Genomic DNA, 21,082 nt, shown 5'->3' with positions numbered 1-21,082 from the left:
GGAGCCACCCATACAGTGCCTTCGGAAAGTATTCAGACCCCTTGACTTTTTCCACATTTTGTTACGTTACAGCCTTATTCTAAAATTGATTAAATTGTTTTTTTCCCCTCATCAATCTAATAATAATAATAATATGCCATTTAGCAGACGCTTTTATCCAAAGCGACTTACAGTCATGGTCAATCTACACACAATACCCCATAATGACAAAGCAAAAACAGGTTTTTAGAAATGTTTGCTAATTTATTACAAATACAAAACTGAAATATCACATTTACATAAGTATTCAGACCCTTTACTCAGTACTTTCTTGAAGCACCTTTGGCAGCAATTACAGCATTGAGTCTTCTTGGGTATGACGCTACGAACTTGGTACACCTTTTTTTGGGGAGTTTCTCCCATTCTTCTCTGCAGATCCTCTCAAGCTCTGTCAGGTTGGATGGGGAGCGTTGCTGCACAGCTATTTTCAGGTCTCTCCAGAGATGTTCGATCGGGTTCAAGTCCGGGCTCTGGCTGGGCCACTCAATGACATTCAGAGACTTGTCCCGAAGCCACTCCTGCATTGTCTTGGCTGTGTGCTTAGGGTCGTTGTCCTGTTGGAAGGTGAACCATATCCCCAGTCTGAGGTCCTGAGCGCTCTGGAGCAGGTTTTCATCAAGGATCTCTCTGTACTTTGCTCCGTTCATCTTTGCCTCGATCCTGACTAGTCTCCCAGTCCCTGCCGCTGAAAAACATCCCCACAGTATGATGCTGCCACCACCATGCTTCATCGTAGGGATGGTGCCAGGTTTCCTCCAGATGTGACGCTTGGCAATCAGGCCAAAGTGTTCAATCTTGGTTTCATCAGACCAGAGAATCTTGTTTCTCATGGTCTGAGAGTCTTTAGATGCCTTTTGGCAAACTCCAAGCGGTCTGTCATGTGCCTTTTACTGAGGAGTGGCTTCCGTCTGGCCACTCTACCATAAAGGCCTGATTGGTGGAGTGCTGCAGAGATGGTCGTCCTTCTGGAAGGTTCTCCCATCTCCACAGAGGAACTCTAGAGCTCTGTCAGAGTGACCATCAGGTTCTTGGTCACCTCCCTGACCAAGATCCTTCTCTCCCGATTGCTCAGTTTGGCCGGGCGGCCAGCTCTAGGAAGAGTCTTGGTGGTTCCAAACATCTTCCATTTCAGAATGATGGAGGCCACTGTGTTCTTGGGTACCTTCAATACTGCAGAAATTTTTTGGTACCCTTCCCCAGATCTGTGCCTTGACACAATCCTGTCTCGGAGCTCTACGGACAATTCCTTCGACCTCATGGATTGGTTTTTGCTCTGACATGCACTGTCAACTGTGGGACCTTATATAGACAGGTGTGTGCCTTTCCAAATCATGTCCAATCAATTGAATTTACCACAGGTGGACTCCAATCAAGTTGTAGAAACATCTCAAGGATGATCAATGGAAACAGGATGCACCTGAGCTCAATTCGAGTCTCATAGCAAAGGGTCTGAATACTTATGTAAATAAGGTATTTCTGTTTTTTATTTTTAATACATTTGCAAACATTTCTACAAACCTGTTTTCGCTTTGTCATTATGGGGTATTGTGTGTAGATTGCTGAGTTTTTTATTTTCTTTAATCCATTTTAGAATAAGGCTGTAACATAACAAAATGTGGAAAAAGCCAAGGGGTCTGAATACTTTCCGAAGGCACTGTAAGTAAAACGTATGCATGCATTACTGTAAGTTGCTTTGGATAAAAGTGTCTGCTAAATTACATATATTATTATATTAAATGCTTGATGCATCTAACATTATTAAAGGTGTGGGTACATCCGAGGTTTAGCCATGCATCAGAACGTACAATACCCTCTGTGATGATTTCACTGAGTTGCAGTATGTCACAGTGTAGCCAATAACCATCTGACTGCATGGGCAATCTTGACAGGCTACAGATTCAACTACAGCTACCGTAACGCCAGAGGCAAGCTGATCCCAGAGGGAGGAGAGAGTATTGATCAGGAACAATCAGCAGTTGGCTATGTGTAATGGCTGACTGACACAAAAAGAAACAGTGTCAGTAAATCAAGGCACTGTTACTGTACACTGGGAGGGATTGATTCACCTCAAATGTGAGAAAACGTCTGGCATACTGTATTATGTATAGAATTATCATTGATTCTGCCTTGTGTGACGCGTACTGAGTATACGAAGAGGCAGGACGCAGACGCAGGAATTAACAAGGTCAAGGTTTACTTAACAATGATCAAGAGAAATAACAAAGATAGAGTAAACGACATGACACTAACAACCACACACAACATCATCCAGAACAGTCCAGGGCTAAATAGGGGTGGTGATGAGATAATGAGGTGCAGGTGCGCTGGAGGTGATTAGGGTGCGTTGGGTTTCCATTCCGGTGTTGCCGAGGTGGTGCGCTCAGACCGGTGGCTCAGTAGACTGGCGAATCAGAGCGCCGGAGGGGAGCAACGGGAGGAGACGTGACACCTTGTAGTAAATCGTGTAATCATTTCAGACGTGTATGTTTTTTTATTTGAAACTCTGGGCCACAGTCAGATGGACCAGATTAGAATTTCTGTGCTGTCAAAGTGGGATGTTATAGGAAGGTCCATTTATAGTAAAATAGACTGGCTGTCCGGTCAAACTGATGATGACAATTATTAGTATTTAACACTGTATGATACTTTACTGTCCAATGTAAATGCTGCAATCAATTGGATTTATTCCATATCCTGTCATGAATGGATGTAATCTAACTGACATGGCATGGATGTAACTGTTTTAATTAAGGAGAGTGACAGATTTTATTTGGCAATAGATTTGTTCAGATTAGCGCTGTAGCTATGCGTGCTAATGGTCCTTTTGGCGTTCTCTGTCCTTTCTAAGTCTCTAGGAGAGGAGTGCCAGATTGTTCCCTCTCTGCCTGGCTGTTGCCTGGCCGTGCTATGTTAGAGAAGGGTGGCGTGTGTATCTCAGCAGTGTTGTTCCCTGGCATCCCTCCACCACTTGTCAGTGCCAGTAGTCATATCGTCATAGTGACGGAGCTTTTCACAACACAACTCATCTCCTGCAGGGTCAGCAGGGTCGGCTCCACGAAGCAGGCAGAACCATTAGCCAATAGCCATACAGCAGCAGTAAATGCAGTATGTTAACTTAACCTCATCAAATAACAGCTTGTTTTTGGGGAGGAAAGTAACATTTTTGCACCATATAATAGAGGGAGGAAAGGGACATAAAAATGTTAATAGAGGTTGTTAGAGTTATTAGATGTGTGTAAGGTGAGCAAGCATGTTCAAGAAACGGCCTCCCAAATCAAGTCATACGTCAAACATTTTGATACTTGTCATTGACAAAGATCTGTTTTGAAAGAAATGTCACACTGATCAGATGGAAGGAGAGTAGGTACCAAGCACACACTGACCTGGAAGACACTAGCTTAATTGTTACCAGTCATATGAGTATGACGTCGTCCAGCTAGCTATGCACAGTATAGACTTGTGTTTGACTCTCTCTGCCAGTCCTACCACTACCCCCTGTCACTAGCGCCCTGTGCGGGTAGTAGCACTCTGTGCCCTTGGCCACAGACATTGTATAATCTGACCTTGTACTGTTTCTCCTCTCTTTAATTGCCCAAGCATTAAAAATGGACTTCAGTCCTCTTATGTAACAACTCTCTGTGATTCCATCTCACTTCCACTCCACTGGAGCTAGATCTATCTATCTATCTAACATCAGCCGCTCTTATTTAACCACTAGTCCACTCATCATATCATGTCATCGACATCATGGGCAGTTTACTTTATGAGAAAATACAATAGTGTGAGTCAATTTATCATATCTGACCAAATGCTTAAACTTTAGAGTATCAAATCAAATCAAATGTTATTTGTCACATGCGCCGAATACAACAGGTGTAGGTAGACCTTACAGTGAAATGCTTACTTACAAGCCCTTAACCAACAATGCAGTTTTAATAAAAATAAGTGTTAAGTAAAAAATAGATAACAAATTATTATTTATTTTTTTAAATTAAGAGCAGCAGTAAAATAACAGTAGCGAGTCTAAATACAGGGGGTACCGGTACTGAGTCGATGTGCGGGGGCACCGGTTAGTCGAGGTAATTGAGGTAGTATGTACATGTAGGTAGAGTTAAAGTGACTATGCATAGATAATAAACAGAGAGTAGCAGAAGCGTAAAAGAGGGGGTGGGGGTAACAATGCAAATAGTCCGGGTAGCCATTTGATTAGCTGTTCAGGAGTCTTATGGCTTGGGGGTAGAAGCTGTTAAGAAGCCTTTTGGACCTAGACTTGGCGCTCCGGTACCGCTTGCCTTGCGGTAGCAGAGAGAACAGTCTATGACTAGGGTGGCTGGAGTCTTTGACAATTTTTAGGGCCTTCCTCTGACACTGCCTGGTATAGAGGTCCTGGATGGCAGGAAGCTTGGCCCCAGTGATGTTTTATGGGTAATTAAGTTGTATTGGACTGATATATAACTACAGTGTGGTAAATTAGATATTTTTGAAATGCCACACGATAAGATCTTATTATCAAATGCCAATAAAGGTTAAATGAAATACATGAACAACTTTGAAACAGTTCTGAAGTGTTTTACGCTACATCAATTAGATTTGGGGCTCACAGAGATAGCGTTTCAGTCTACCTATTGGATTAGTTAAAGGCAAGCTTCATCATACACTTGCCATATAAACATGCCATACAAAAGGTAGCATTACGCTGTACATATAGGATAGCTTGAGATAGAGGGCTGAGGTAGATGTAGATAGAGGACCAAGCTTGGATGTTGTGGTTAGGGCTGTTACGGTGACTGTATTACCGCCACACCAGCGGTCACGAGACATTTAGTCACAGTAATTAGGCTACTCCAAGCTCTGATGCTGCTGATGGTCATTAGTAGCCTACCAAACTTGCTAACTGCCTGGTACTCAGCACTTTATTGTCCCTCTAACCACTCTGACATAAATGCAAATGTAATCGAAAGTCTAATCAAACACTTCACGAGAGCCCATGAGCTCATGTTGTGCAACATTTCTATAGGCTATGCAATTGCATGAGAAAACAGAGTGATGGCCTCTATTAAAAAGAGGAGGATCCCATCAGCTTTCTTTAAGCTAGGCCTACTATATATTGATTTATCAACTTTCCTAATATTTAGCACTTTGCTTCTTTTTACAACAGGAGTATAGCCTACCTGGCTGGCATGAAAATGAACCACAGGAAAAGCATCCTCCATTCGCTATTTAAGTGCATAGATAACATTTATTTTTTCCCTGTCCCTGTTTCGAGACAGGTGCATGATAATAGTCCATTCTAAAAATGTAAAAAATCAGTCAGGCGCAGGAGGGTAATCACCGAATGCAGAGTTTATTCCGTCATACACAAAATAGCGCTGGATAGCGACAAACGAAACAGGCACAGGGGAAAATCTACCCTGGCAATAAAAGGTAACAGTAGCTCTAGAGATTGACAAGACAAGACAAATGGAATGATGATATATGGAGCGGCAGTGGCTAGTAAGCCGGTGACGACGAATGCCGAATCCTGCCAGAACAAGGAGGGGAGGCAGCCTCGGCGGAAGTCGTGACACTAACTGGCATACAGTACATACTGTACGCAGCGTGTGAGTTTCAAGTTTGGGGAAGATAATTTTCACCATAAAAATGCTGTCACGATCGTCATGAAAAGTGGACCAAGGCGCAGCGTGAAATGCGTACATCTTTTTAATAGTGTACTAATCAACACAATAACACAACAAAACAACAAACGATACGTGAAGTCCTCGGTCATACACAAACCTACACGGAACAAGATCCCACGAAACACAAGTGCACAAACGGATGCCTAAGTATGGTTCCCAATCAGAGACAACAAGCAACAGCTGATTCTCGTTGCCTCTGATTGAGAACCACCCCGGCCAACATAGAAACACATAACCTAGAATATGAACATAGAAAACGAAACATAGACACTACACAACGAAACTAACACCCTGGCTCAACATACAAGAGTCCCCAGAGCCAGGGCGTGACAGTACCCCCCCCCCCAAAGGCGCGGACTGCGACCGCGCCAACATAAACCTAACAGGGGGAGGGGCCGGGTGGGCATTCCACCTCGGAGGCGGATCCGGCTCCGGGCGTGACCACCACCCTCTAACAACCCCCCCGTAGTGCCCCTGGTCTGGTCCCGCTGGCTGGAGCTGGACTGGACATCGGTGGAGCGGATTGCTTAGGCTCCGGTGTGGAGCAGCTGACCAGGCACAGGTGAAACAGGCACGGGCTGTGCCGGACTGACGACGCGCACCACAGGCTTGGTGCGGGGAGCAGGAACGGGCCGGACCGGGCTGACGATGCGCACCACTGGCTTGGTGCGGGGAGTAGGAATGGGTCGGACCGGGCTGACGACGCGCACCACTGGCTTGGTGCGGGGAGCAGGAACGGGCCGGACCGGGCTGACGATGCGCACCATAGGCTTGGTGCGGGGAGCAGGAACAGGCCGGGCCGGGCTGGCGACGCGCACCATCGGCTTGGTGCGGGGAGCAGGAACAGGCCGGGCCGGGCTGGCGACGCGCACCATCGGCTTGGTGCGGGGAGCAGGAACAGGCCGGGCCGGGCTGGCGACGCGCACCATAGGCTTGGTGCGGGGAGCAGGAACAGGCCGGGCCGGGCTGGCAACGCGCACCATAGGCTTGGTGCGAGGGGCAGGAACAGGCCGGACCGGGCTGTGGAGACGGACTGGAGGTCTGGAGCGAAGAGCTGACACAACCCGTCCTGGCTGAATGCCTATTTCTACACACTCTGTGTGAGGCATCAGCACAGGACGTACAGGGCTGTGTACTCGTACTGGCACTACAGCACATGACACTGGCGCAGGATATCCGGGACCGAGGAGGGGTACTAGAGGCCACGAGCGTTGAGCCGGCACACTCCGTCCTGGCTGCATGCCCACCTTAGCACGACACGTGCGTGGTGCTCGCACAGGATGTACCGGACTGTGCCGGACCACTCGCGGCACAGTACGCAGCTCTGCATACTTCGGAACCTGCCCAGTCTCACGCTGCCTAGCCTGAGTACGGGGAGTTGGCTCTGCTCTACCTCTAGGCTCCGCCAACCTCCCTTCCAGCCCCCCAAACCCGGTGGCCTCCTAATCCCCAAACTCGCCCTGTAGCTGCCTCCAGCAGCCCCGTCGTCCATGCCGTGTGCCCCCCCCAAAAAATGTCTTGGGGTTGCCTCTTGCGTGTCCGACGTCGACCCGGTTGGCGCCGCTGCTCCTCTCTATGGCGCGCCTCTACCGTCTCCTCCCACGGACGGCGATCCATCCCGGCCTGGATTTCCTCCCAAGTCCAGGACCCCTGCCCGTCCAAGATCTCCTCCCAAGTCCAGGCTGTCTGCTCCTGGACACGCTGCTTGGTCCTGTTTTGGTGGGATCTTCTGTCACGATCGTCATGAAAAGTGGACCAAGGCGCAGCGTGAAATGCGTACATCTTTTCAATAGTGTACTAATCAACACAATAACACAACAAAACAACAAACGATACGTGAAGTCCTCGGTCATACACAAACCTACACGGAACAAGATCCCACGAAACACAAAGCACAAACGGCTGCCTAAGTATGGTTCCCAATCAGAGACAACAAGCAACAGCTGATTCTCGTTGCCTCTGATTGAGAACCACCCCGGCCAACATAGAAATACATAACCTAGAATATGAACATAGAAAACGAAACATAGACACTACACAACGAAACTAACACCCTGGCTCAACATACAAGAGTCCCCAGAGCCAGGGCGTGACAAATGCACCTTTATAATAAAAGCATCACATGCATAATCGCATTTGTGGTCACTTTTGAGAATGGTGTTTTCCGGCTAATGGAACACTTGCGCTTATAGCCTACTGCCGTGTGCGCATTGCTGTGCTTGTAATGTGAAGAACTAGCCTAATAGTTTATCAACATTTTAAACTAAACGTTCTGATCTGTTGTGTCAGGCTCATTGCTTAAAAAAGTTTTGTTGATGCTAGTGGTTATATTAATTTGGGATCTATCGCATCCAACAACTGTCCCAGACTATGTTTGGAATATTTATTTCTCGCACAGAATAGAATAGGTCAACTTTTGTACTATGGGGGATAGTAGATTGACATAGGCTAGTGCTTTTGCTGTTCGTTAGGCCTACTCATCTTGTTGGCTGACGAAAAGTAAATGTGAACAGTTCTTCCAATATCTTCAATATGCGCCTCGGAATTGGATAAGGACGCGCGCAGTTGCGTTCCAGATGTGTCTGTCTTCACTTGTAGCTTGTGAGAAAGACCTGATCACGTGATGGAGGGCCATGTGAGTGAAATGTGCTTCGGCATGCAGCCGGGAGAAGGGAATCATAATTATTATATTCAGCCCAAGGGCACAACAGCCACACAAAGGGGATGCAGCTGGGAAATTCAAGGCATTATCAAGTGCTTGTCAAATTGTGAATGAGAGACTGATGAAGTGTGTACAGCCTGCGCAAAAAAACTAAGCAGAGCTCATGCCTTTCATGCAACTTTTTTCAAATCATCATTAGAGTCGCATCATGTAGCCTTAGAATGTATTAAAAATCTAAACATATAGCCCAACAAATCTTGTCTGCTAAATGAACTAGAGTAGCCCCCACCATATGGCATAGCCAGATCAGGGCCTAATATAAGGACAACTCAGAGTATACTATTCTGTTCTTCTGAAATAGACTACATTTTCTTCAGACTGGTCTAAAACAAATAATGGATTTATTGTGATGGTGTAGGCTATATTACATGGATTCATTAGAGTTTTTAAAATGTAGATGTTCCAAAGGTCTGCATCAGTGGCTTGTAGGCTATGCGTGGAAGCCAGGAGATGCTAAATGTGTTTATGTTAATTAACGGTCAATTACCGTGAGACCGGCAGTTATTTGCTTGACAATCACCTACTGACAAAATATCATGACCGCCACAGCCCTAGTTGTGGTTTGAAGGCAGAGCAGATTATGTTCCATTGTTCTCAGAATAAGAGAATGCAGATCGTTTTCTCTTTGAGGCATTCTCCTTATCACCACACATTCTGTTGTTTTTCTCCACCCACATTCTATCCCATGACAACCTATTACAAGAGGATCTTTGTGGTATGGACCCAACTTTGATTCATACTGTGATGGAAAAGAGACAGCTACAGATACAGTGTGATTTATTTTCAGCCTGAAATTCATTTGTATCACACATAATGGTCTTTAAGGCTGGCTGGCTGGCTGTTACTTAAGCCTTCTCGTCATCCATTAATGGCCATGCTACATTAGCTGCCATGGGTTGAGCTATAGTGTGATATATTTCATATCTTTCTACGTGATCTTCAGCAGCAGCTTAATTGTTAAACTGGGTATGTAGTACTTGAGCCTGACTGGGCTGCCTCCTCTATCCAGGCCAGTAATAGTGTTACCTAATCCCCTCCTCCCTTCACTGCTGTAGTCCACAGCGGGAACATTGAGTTTTTCACTGTGGTCTTTTATTCTTTGTTGGATCTATGCAGTGTTTTTCAATGTGGCTGTAAGGGTAGGGGTGTATATTGTGTGGTTGTGCAGGGCGTTGGGGGTTGGGGGTTGGGGTGTCCTGCTGCACAGAATGGGGTCACTGGGGAGCCTTGACAGGTAGTTTGTCCTTGTCCAGGGAAGGGGTCATCTGTTTTCATTTGGTGTTTGCTACCTTAGTCGCATGAACAATGGACATTGGCAAGGAAGGAAATACACTGTGAAAAGCCAATTCAATCGGCAGAAAAATTTAAACATTTTATACACTGGTAAGATAGTATGGAGGAGCAGTGGGAAAGGGATGGGGAAGTTATGTATAATGAATTAATATGTTTCCACCTGACCTCCCAATAAATTAAGTGAGTATAAGTTAATATGCCATGTCCCAGCCTTCAGCTGCCCATCAGTGAGAAGACTATCATGTAGTCATTTCTGGAAAATTAGGTCTGCTTTTATGAGTTCAAAATCCATTACAACTTTTAAAATCAACTTTATCTATGACGGGCAGTTCAATCTAAAACTCCAATTAGTAGCAACATGTTCGTTTATATACCTGCTAGAGAATTGATAGTGAACAGATCTCACTTTGATGCCTATCTCTAATTGCTCTTGGATGTGTCTGGAGGTTGGCTGTACAGAACCCCTTTATGAGACAGACTGGAGGTCAGGCTGTTCTGTGTGAACACTATGGACCTGACCTTCTGAAAAACAGCTGTGTCTAGACTATATTAAACACCTGAGCCGCTGGCTGCCTGGCGCAGTCACCACCCAGCTCCTATACATTACACACACCCACTCACTCATACTGTGGGAGAGACCCAGTCATTCCACTACATCTATTTCTATATCCAAACAGTGCTTTGGGGATCGCTGCCCGTTCTATGTCAATGTACTTGTTTGTATGTGACTGCTTCATATTTCATGTTTTTTTTTAATGCCTACATACTACAACACAAATTGCCCTTTGGGACAATACAGATTTAGTCTTCTCTCCTGTCTATAAATAGATTGTAGGTTGAAATGTGAAGAGAGCTATTTTACTGACTGTATTTGGCGCTGATTCTTCTCATAGGACTGAGTTCAAAGCCCACAGGGATGTGAAGCCAGTGAAGCTGATCCGAGCCAAGTCCCAGTACCTTCCCCCTGATGAGAAGACCAGCCTGGAGACCAGCTATAGCGCCACCTACAGGGGAGAGCAGAGCAAGCAGCAGCCCAACGACAACAAGCCTGTGGACAGGAGGAGGATACGCAGCCTGTACAATGAGCCCTACAAAGGGCTACAAGAGACCAAGGTGAGAACCTTTAAGATCATGTCCTATTGACTACTCCCATGGTCCAGCCATAATGCAGCTAATCTCCTATTCAGAACCACAGCCTTGTAGAGTGCATTTTCAAACTCACTGTAATGACAGAATCTTTCTCTTGGAGGGCTGCTGTTCTGTTTACTGTGTATGTTGTGATGGCAAATCATATCAGTAATACTGAAGCAAACACAATATCAAACTGAGGACAGTTACAGCTCTTTGCAGAGTCATTTAAACCCGCTGCTAATGTCTTGGGTGATGGAATATATAAAGAATCTCCATCTTCCCCCATCCCCTGTGCCTAGGTTGAGAGGTCTAACAGGGCTCCCCGATCCAAACCCAAAAAGGCAGGCACCACGGTAGCTAGTCAGGGGGGCAAACCTGTCAAGAAGGCCAAAGAGCAGAAGCAGCCGGGCAGCACAGCACTGCGGGGCACCAAGAAGACGACCTCTGAGAACCAGCCCGCTGAGTCCAGGCCTGCGGAGGGGGACAAGGAGAAAAGTAAAGAGATGAACAACAAACTGGCTGAGGCAAAAGAGTAAAAATCATTTAGCACTACTTTTTATTCTTCTTTGGGGGAAAGACAACGAAGGCTGCAAAATTAATTAGAGGTTCTCATCCCCTTTTATGTTTTCTCTCTCTCTCTCTCTCTCTCTCTCTCTCTCTCTCTCTCTCTCTCTCTCGCTCGCTCTCACTCTCTTTCTCTCTCTTCTCTCTGCCTCTTGGCTAAGTTAGAAGTAGTTACAGTAAATGTCAGGGTTGGGACATGACATGTCGTTGCTTCCCCGCCTCACATTACATTAGATCACCGTAGGAACAAGTAGGCGTGTGCATCTGCTTCCTCTGCTCCCCGATGCCACCCACCACCCCCCACTCTCCACGTCTCCATCTCAAGGTTGCCATGGCTACTGGCTGCCTGGTTAGCCAATGAATGGCGCGTGCTATTGTTGCATGAGCCCACCAACTAGCAATCCTGTGTGGTTGGCTTCCATCTTCCAACTGATCAGATTGCTTTGTTGAGTTTATCAAGGATTTTTGGGAATGAGAAGACCATGAAAATTGGTTCACTGACTGGACTCGATTTCTGTAGCTGTAACTTTCAAATTTATGCAAAGATACATTTATAAATGTATGCTAAGATACAGTAGATGCTCATCTAGGATAACAGTCTGAAAATCTTTGATAAATGTGCAGCTTGGAGTGTATCGATCCATGGATGAGTTTGTGCCTGCTCTGTATTTCCTGAATGCTGTCTTCTTGTGCACATGGGGCTCCAAGTCTGTCTGTTATCAGATTGGCATTACTAAGATGCTTTGTTAAACTTTGCCATCATTCTTGTATGCAATGTCTAATTTTGTAAACCTAATAACTATGTTGATTGTGGATGACGTGGAAATGGTTTTGAACAAATAATTGTCAGGACAACATTTAAAACCTCATACCCTCTCATTCAAATTGTTCTTCCTATTCGCAGTCAAATTCATTTATCAAGTTATTTTAAAGGTCAGACAAGGTTACCTTGTTTCATCAACCTTGTTGCCAAGCTGGGAGCCATCTGGGTTATTGTAACATGATTATGCATTACTAGACCAGTCATTTGCACAGCAGATGAGAATATCCACTGAATTAAATGTTACTATCATGCAATTATAATTACATTAGCCATTTTAATAACTACGTTACATTTCACTGTGTCACGATAGGAAATTGATATTGTGGCTCTATGGTCTTTAGCTATGCTTTCACCCAGGCCATACAGACTCTATGTAGCTATAACACACACACACACACACACACACACACACACACACACACACACACACACACACACACACACACACACACACACACACACACACACACACACACACACACATACACACACACACACACACACACACACACATACACACACACACACACACACACATACACACACACACACACACAGGGAGTCATGGTTGACTGTAACCAACATGAATATTTAGGCCCCCATGGAACTAGCAGATGGGAGAAGCCAACAACAATATTCACATCCCAGAGGTCTAAAGAGGTGTCTGGCAGGATATGTTACTAGTCAAAACTCTTTGTCTCTTTCAGCAGATTTATGGTTTTATCATTATATGTTATTTATTGTTTTATTTATTCATCTATTTATTTGGGTATAAAACACTAATTACTTCTGCTAATACCTTTATTGTAATATACCCCCCAAAATGTGCCTGTGATGTTATGGTAAGTTGAATGCTGACCGTTTGGAATGCTTCTTTTTCTGGACTTGTTTCTGTCTTTGTTTCTGGTTTATGCATGTTGAGTCTCTACGTTTCTGTCTAACACGGGCCTCAAACAACTGGCCTCTTCCCTGGACCAGGTGTGTGTGTGTGTGTGTGTGTGTGTGTGTGTGTGTGTGTGTGTGTGTGTGTGTGTGTGTGTGTGTGTGTGTGTGTGTGTGTGTGTGTCTGTGTGTGTGTGTGTGTGTGTGTGTGTGTGTGTGTGTATGTGGATTTCATTAGGTTGAGAAGATTACATGTAGATGTCAAGATTATATTAAATGCATTCAACTCCAAATCAATCTCTCCTCTGCTGCCTTCTATGGCAATTTAAGTATTGTAGGCATAGGCTACCAATGTAGAATGACTTGATATTCTCACATGTGATTTGATTGAATTAGGACAAGCAGCTAAACTAAATGTTATATTTGGTTTACATTTGTATCATACTTCTGCATATGTATGCAGTTTCTTGAATGGGATAAATTGAGCGAGCAAGGAAAGTTATCTGTATTACAAACGTAAACCTCATTATGTCAAAATTAATCAAGTTAGACTAATCCCCTTTGAATTGGCTGTAAAGTGCCAGTAGAGCTCTATTGGCTGTAAGTAGTAGTAAGCTACTACACATGTCTACTTGTGTCTTAGCAGACAGTAGTAAAGACCAGAACAGCATTTCAGATTCCTGGGATGGAATAGACCACAATAGAGCAATGCATTGTGCTGAGCAGGACTTGTCTTGTCATGGGCCACCCCCACCTCCCCACACTCCCCAGTCTCTCTCTTGTGTTGTTGTCATCTGTTGTGCTAGTCAGAGCCCACTGGCTGCCTCCCCTCCATTTTGAATACTGGAGTGTGTTGTCTCTCCATTTGCCATGGTGGTGTCTTGAGTTAGTATGTCACAATGAACCACCATGCCATATTCCGCTCAGACTGAGCATGTGCCCACAGAGCGGAGGGTGAAGGCCATCTCATTAGCATTTTGCAGCATTTTGTTGGGGAGGGGGGGACACTTTCTCTCGTAACACAGGGAGTGGGGTCGGGGGGTCATACGTGTAAAGTGCTGACACACAACACACCCGGTGCTATTTATCTTTAATCCAAGCATAAGAAACAAACAAAGAATAGAAAGTAATAATGGTACAAAAAAGTTATAGTATGTATTGGACACAAATATTTTACTGTGACGTGCTTGTGTTTCTCTCTGCTTGCTCCTATTTACTGAAATATTATGAATAAATGAAAAGCAGAAAAAGCTGTGTCCTCTTGGTTCTTTGTGTTGAAACGTATGGAGGAGGAGGAGGGTGAAAGAACTGTGGTTGCAGGTATTTGTTGAAATCTTTTTGTGTCTTTGTGAGACATGAGATGCTTTTTAGTGAGTGAATCCACATGGAAGAGAATTTTGCCTTCAGGTTTTCTTTGGCGCTTATCAAAGACATTCTGGCATGAGTTCTGACATCCTTCCAAGGGCTTGCATATTGCTGCTACATTATGTGAGGAATATATTATTATTTTGCATCATGTGTCCCAATATATTCAAAGACCTCGCCCAAATTATATAGCAATATGCAAGTTAAGGATGGGTAGAACATTATTCCAGAATTAGATGTCATGTATTTACTGGGCCAACAAACTGTACAAATGCGCACAATGTAATGATTTATGAAATGTTATTTCTTTGGGTGTAACAAATGTGTGACATTTGGATATATTTTCTAAAATCATTATAATCATGTAATTACTGTATTTTCCAGCTTTATCTGGTATCGTGATTAGCTTTTCGAGGATATCACATTTGGATATGCTGTGCAAGGTGAAGTCCTACCTCTAGAAAACCTAATGAGTGACATTCTGATTCATTTGAAGGGTTGTGCTAAAACAGTACCACTACATACAGCTCTGTCAGCCAATCCGTGATACAGGCTGGGTGCAGACGCTAAAGCAACACCTGTGGGGCTGTACACTACCCATTCCAAGGTAACCTAAAAACACACCCAGCTGCCGCAAGCCACAAATCTCTCATTGTCATTCATATGTGCTCATAAGATGTATTTCAAAGTTATGATTTCTTTGATATTTGATAATGGCACAGTTTTGTGTTGAAAATCTCTGTACTCCGATACAGTTCCCACCAGGTCAGATCCCTCCTCTATTTCTCTTCCATATGGAAACTAGAGTAGGGGAATGAGTGTGTGGGGCTGTCTGTCTGTGTGAGTGTGTGGCTGTCATGTCCTATAATGTACGTATGTCTCCTTAAGGTTCCTCTCTTAAGGAGGCCTTGGGTCTGCCTTGTTGTAGTAGAATGTCTATATTCCAGACCATCTTGGAATCCCTCCTTGAGCTACTAGAAGATACTAGATCCATTTATTGCTCGTGGTTAGAATAAATAGGTCAAGGCTAAACAAATTGCATGGCTGTGTAGTAAAATGTGACTTTTGAATTATTCACACAGATGACTAGAGATCGCCCATCGTTTTTTATTTTTAGAGCAACTGGATTAGCCCTACCATGCAACCACTATTATTTGATATAACATTATTTGATATTATATCAAAGGTATATCGTAATTACACGCATGTTACCAGTGTGATTATATTGAAATGATTAATAAACCTGTGGGTAAACACACCTACAGATATATGTTTATAATAACACATAGTTATCCTTTTTGGTTTGATCATTTTGATCATTTGATGTAATGTTGTTATGGTGTCTGAGTGGGACCTGTAATCCAAATGTTATACAGTATTACCAAATGTGTGGTTATTTTATATGGGCTAGACTTGATACTAAATCTGAATTGTTTATTGAAAATATGTCGATTCAATGTTTATTGGGGTGCATGGTCGGAATAGAGTGAGGAGGTACAGTAGTTCTAGCATTGGAGAGAGCCAGTTCTGCTACTGGAGAAGATAGTAAGTGCATGTTTTAGTCCCCTCAAGTTTCATTTTACATTAATCCTGAATGTCCTGTGGCTGTTTATCCTTGAACACCCTGAGACTCTCATTAGACTCTCATTATTCCCATTGCTCTAGCTTTTAGTCTGAGAAGGTTTCAGCTGACAGATTGGATTCAAACTCGGAGAGCAGTGGCTATTTATTGATCTGAACATAACACAAAATCCCAACTTTGATTGATTGTTAACTTTTGTTTGGAATTGAGGAAGGTAGGCAGGTGAACTATGTTTTTTTTGGTGCTATTTTAGGTTTGAAGTGATAAGAAACCAGTTCTGAGACTGAGCTTCACATTCCCACAGTAGCAGTGTAATGTTGCCCTCTGATATGAGTAGTCACAGGGTGCTCAACTCAACTCAGCAGAATGCTTTGTGATTGGCCTCTGAGAAATGCTTCATCTTGTGTCTCTTTGTTTTTGTCTTTTTCTTTGTGTCTTAACTCTGTGCTGCCTCGCCTCCTAGAGAGCTTAATGGCGAGGTTCTCCGACCCGGTGATCATCATTCCCAGGGTGCCGTTGGAGGAGAACCAGAACCACTGGAGGAAAGACCCAAACCAAGGAGGAGCGGCGTAGTCGTGCACTTTGCCCCAGATGTAAAGTAGATCCACTAGATCTGTACTGTAGGGACATACTGTACTATAGGCCTATGGTATACAGGGAGGGACTGCTGTCCTGTTCTGTACTGTACATATCTAGTATTTTCAACTCAGATCTATTGGAAAAGAGAAATACCCCATTAACAACTCCTCTGCGTGAGGAGGCTAACCAAAATAGGATGCACGTAGCGTGTTTGAAACAGCTTTAGGGCAGTGCGGTCATAGCTGTTTGAGCAATTGCAAATGCAAAAGGTGCTATAAATTTAATTTCCGTTACATGCTTTTGTTTTAAGATAATATGTTTTAATTTGGTAATGATGTTAGAAATGCCAAACCATAAAGTGCTTATTAAAAAATAAAGAACTGTATAGTGATAAATTCAAAATGCAAATAAATATCAATAACTTGCTGATTTGCTAATCTGTGTTGTATTTTTATTGGTGTGTGACTTATTGGTGTTAGTTTAGAACAGACTGTGCTGTTTGTTGCTACTTGGCTACCTGCCAAACTATTCACGTTTTACTTTTAATAAACGTTTAATCAATCTCTGTGTTCAACAAATTTACCAACTTTTTAGTTTTGTCCTCACTCATCTTTTTTCGTTAAACTTTTTCACCCCGGACGTTTATCCCGAGACAGAAGAGTCATTTTCCTGTGCGTTTTAGCTGCCAACTTTACGTTATTTTCCTTTTTTCCATCGCAACTTTTTTCCCTTATTCAACTTTTTCACTCCGGACGCTTTATCTGGACATGGTTCATCAACATCTTCAACAGCCGAAGCTAAGTAGTAACATTAACATGATGTCTTCTAATTGCAGTCGCTGTACTCATAATATACAGGAGAACGATCGCCTTACGGCGAGAATAGCTGTGCTACAAGCCCAGCTTCAGACGCAATCGTTAGGCAAGGGTAATATCAGTGTAGGAAAGGAAGAAACAGCGTCTGTGCCACCAGTAAGTACAGACAGTAACGTTAGTATAAATCCCCCCGCACAGTCCCCGCAGCCGGACAACTTTCTCATGGCTTCTGGAGGGAAATACTGTTGGAATGCTCAACCGGTGTCGCTCATTCAGCCGACAGAAACCTTCAACCGGTTTTCCCCATTATGTAGCGAGTCGGAGTCTGAGTCTGAGTCTTCTCTAGTCTCTACTCCTCCCGTTACGGGGTCTGAGACTCCGAAGGCTCCCACCATTAGCTCTGACAAATTGAAAACCCTAGTCATTGGCGACTCCATTACCCGCAGTATTAGACTTAAAACGAATCACCCAGCGATCATACACTGTTTACCAGGGGGCAGGGCTACCGACGTTAAGGCTAATCTAAAGATGGTGCTGGCTAAAGCTAAAACTGGCGAGTGTAGAGAGTATAGAGATATTGTTATCCACGTCGGCACCAACGATGTTAGGATGAAACAGTCAGAGGTCACCAAGTGCAACATAGCTTCAGCGTGTAAATCAGCTAGAAAGATGTGTCGGCATCGAGTAATTGTCTCTGGCCCCCTCCCAGTTAGGGGAAGTGACGAGCTCTACAGCAGAGTCTCAGCACTTAATCGCTGGTTGAAAACTGTTTTCTGCCCCTCCCAAAAGATAACATTTGTGGATAATTGGCCCTCTTTCTGGGACTCACCCACAAACAGGACCAAGCCTGACCTGCTGAGGAGTGACGGACTCCATCCTAGCTGGAGGGGTGCTCTCCTCTTATCTACCAACATAGATAGGGCTCTAACTCCTCTAGCCCCACAGTGAAATAGGGTGCAGGCCAGGCAGCAGGCTGTTAGCCAACCTGCCAGCTTAGTGGAGTCTGCCAATAGCACAGTCAGTGTAGTCAGCTCAGCCATACCCATTGAGACTGTGTCTGTGCCTCGATCTAGGTTGGGCAAAACTAAACATGGCGGTGTTCACCCTAGCAATCTTATCAGGATAAAGACCTCCTCCATTCCTGCCATTATTGAAAGAGATCGTGATACCTCACATCTCAAAATAGGGTTACTTAATGTTAGATCCCTCACTTCAAAGGCAGTCATAGTCAATGAACTAATCACTGATCATAATCTTGATGTGATTGGCCTGACTGAAACATGGCTTAAGCCTGATGAATTTGCTGTGTTAAATGAGGCCTCACCTCCTGGTTACACTAGTGACCATATTCCCCGTGCATCCCGCAAAGGCGGAGGTGTTGCTAACATTTACGATAGCAAATTTCAATTTACAAAAAAAAAAATGGCGTTTTCATCTTTTGAGCTTCTAGTCATGAAATCTATGCAGCCTACTCAATCACTTTTTATAGCTACTGTTTACAGGCCTCCTGGGCCATATACAGCGTTCCTCTCTGAGTTTCCTGAATTCCTATCAGACCTTGTAGTCATAGCAGATCATATTCTAATTTTTGGTGATTTTAATATTCACATGGAGAAGTCCACAGACCCACTCCAAAAGTCTTTCGGAGCCATTATCGACTCAGTGGGTTTTGTCCAACATGTCTCTGGACCTACTCACTGCCACAGTCATACTCTGGACCTAGTTTTGTCCCATGGAATAAATGTTGTAGATCTTAATGTTTTTCCACAAAATCCTGGACTATCGGACCACCATTTTATTACGTTTGCAATCGCAACAAATAATCTGCTCAGACCCCAACCAAGGAGCATCAAAAGTCGTGCTATAAATTCTCAGACAACACAAAAATTCATTGATGCCCTTCCAGACTCCTTCTGCCTACCCAAGGACGTCAGAGGACAAAAATCAGTTAACCACTTAACTGAGGAACTCAATTTAACCTTGCGCAATACCCTAGATGCAGTTGCACCCCTAAAAACGAAAAACATTTGTCATAAGAAACTAGCTCCCTGGTATACAGAAAATACCCGAGCTTTGAAGCAAGCTTCCAGGAAATTGGAACGGAAATGGCGCCACACCAAACTGGAAGTCTTCCGACTAGCTTGGAAAGACAGTACCGTGCAGTACCGAAGAGCCCTCACTGCTGCTCGATCATCCTACTTTTCCAACTTAATCGAGGAAAATAAGAACAATCCAAAATTTCTTTTTGATACTGTTGCAAAGCTAACTAAAAAGCAGCATTCCCCAAGAGAGGATGGCTTTCACTTCAGCAGTGATAAATTCATGAACTTCTTTGAGGAAAAGATCATGACCATTAGAAAGCAAATTACGGACTCCTCTTTGAATCTGCGTATTCCTCCAGGGCTTAGCTGTCCTGGATCTGCACAGCTCTGCGAGGGCCTGGGATCGGGAGAGACACTTAAGTGTTTTAGTACTATATCTCTTGACACAATGATGAAAATAATCATGGCCTCTAAACCTTCAAGCTGCATACTGGATCCTATTCCTACTAAACTGCTGAAGGAGCTGCTTCCTGTGCTTGGCCCTCCTATGTTGAACATAATAAACAGCTCTCTATCCACCGGATGTGTACCAAACTCACTAAAAGTGGCAGTGATAAAGCCTCTCTTGAAAAAGCCAAACCTTGACCCGGAAAATATAAAAAACTATCGGCCTATATCGAATCTTCCATTCCTCTCAAAAATTTTAGAAAAAGCTGTTGCGCAGCAACTCACTGCCTTTCTGAAGACAAACAATGTATACGAAATGCTTCAGTCTGGTTTTAGACCCCATCATAGCACTGAGACTGCACTTGTGAAGGTGGTAAATGACCTTTTAATGGCGTCAGACCGAGGCTCTGCATCTGTCCTCGTGCTACTAGACCTTAGTGCTGCCTTTGACACCATCGATCACCACATTCTTTTGGAGAGACTGGAAACCCAAATTGGTCTACACGGACAAGTTCTGGCCTGGTTTAGATCCTACCTGTCGGAAAGATATCAGTTTGTCTCTGTGAATGGTCTGTCCTCCGACAAATCAACTGTACATTTCGGTGTTCCTCAAGGTTCCGTTTTAGGACCACTATTGTTTTCACTATATATTTTACCTCTTGGGGATGTTATTCGAAAACATAATGTTAACTTTCACTGCTATGCGGATGACACACAGCTGTACATTTCAATGAAGCATGGTGAAGCCCCAAAATTGCCCTCGCTAGAAGCCTGTGTTTCAGACATAAGGAAGTGGATGGCTGAAAACTTTTTACTTTTAAACTCGGACAAAACAGAGATGCTTGTTCTAGGTCCCAAGAAACAAAGAGATCTTCTGTTAAATCTGACAATTAATCTTGATGGTTGTAAAGTCGTCTCAAATAAAACTGTGAAGGACCTAGGCGTTACTCTTGACCCTGATCTCTCTTTTGACGAACATATCAAGACTGTTTCAAGGACAGCTTTTTTCCATCTACGTAACATTGCAAAAATCAGAAATTTTCTGTCCAAAAATGATGCAGAAAAATTAATCCATGCATTTGTTACTTCTAGGTTAGACTACTGCAATGCTCTATTTTCC

The 21,082-nt window shown here is 43.9% G+C and overlaps 1 protein-coding gene across 1 annotated transcript in view; it reads left to right on the top strand.

Annotated features, from left to right (window-relative positions):
* Nucleotides 1-16,855, top strand: part of LOC311135867 (microtubule-associated protein 6 homolog) — a gene marked incomplete at its 5' end in the record, with an annotated part of 28,513 nt that extends 11,658 nt beyond the window's left edge. The window contains 4 exons of the mRNA XM_084169890.1: nucleotides 10,626-10,845; nucleotides 11,163-11,395; nucleotides 14,994-15,104; nucleotides 16,543-16,855. Of these exons, the coding sequence (XP_084026016.1) occupies nucleotides 10,626-10,845; nucleotides 11,163-11,395; nucleotides 14,994-15,104; nucleotides 16,543-16,681 (703 nt within the window). The 3' untranslated portion in view covers nucleotides 16,682-16,855. The remainder of the gene's footprint in view (nucleotides 1-10,625; nucleotides 10,846-11,162; nucleotides 11,396-14,993; nucleotides 15,105-16,542) is intronic.
* Nucleotides 16,856-21,082: the final 4,227 nt, after the last annotated feature.

Source organism: Coregonus lavaretus, assembly GCF_964263955.1.
Source record: "Coregonus lavaretus genome assembly, chromosome: 10".
Lineage (NCBI taxonomy): Eukaryota > Metazoa > Chordata > Actinopteri > Salmoniformes > Salmonidae > Coregonus > Coregonus lavaretus.
The sequence above is the reverse complement of the archived record's forward strand: the minus strand, read 5'-3'. Positions and strand labels throughout refer to the sequence as shown.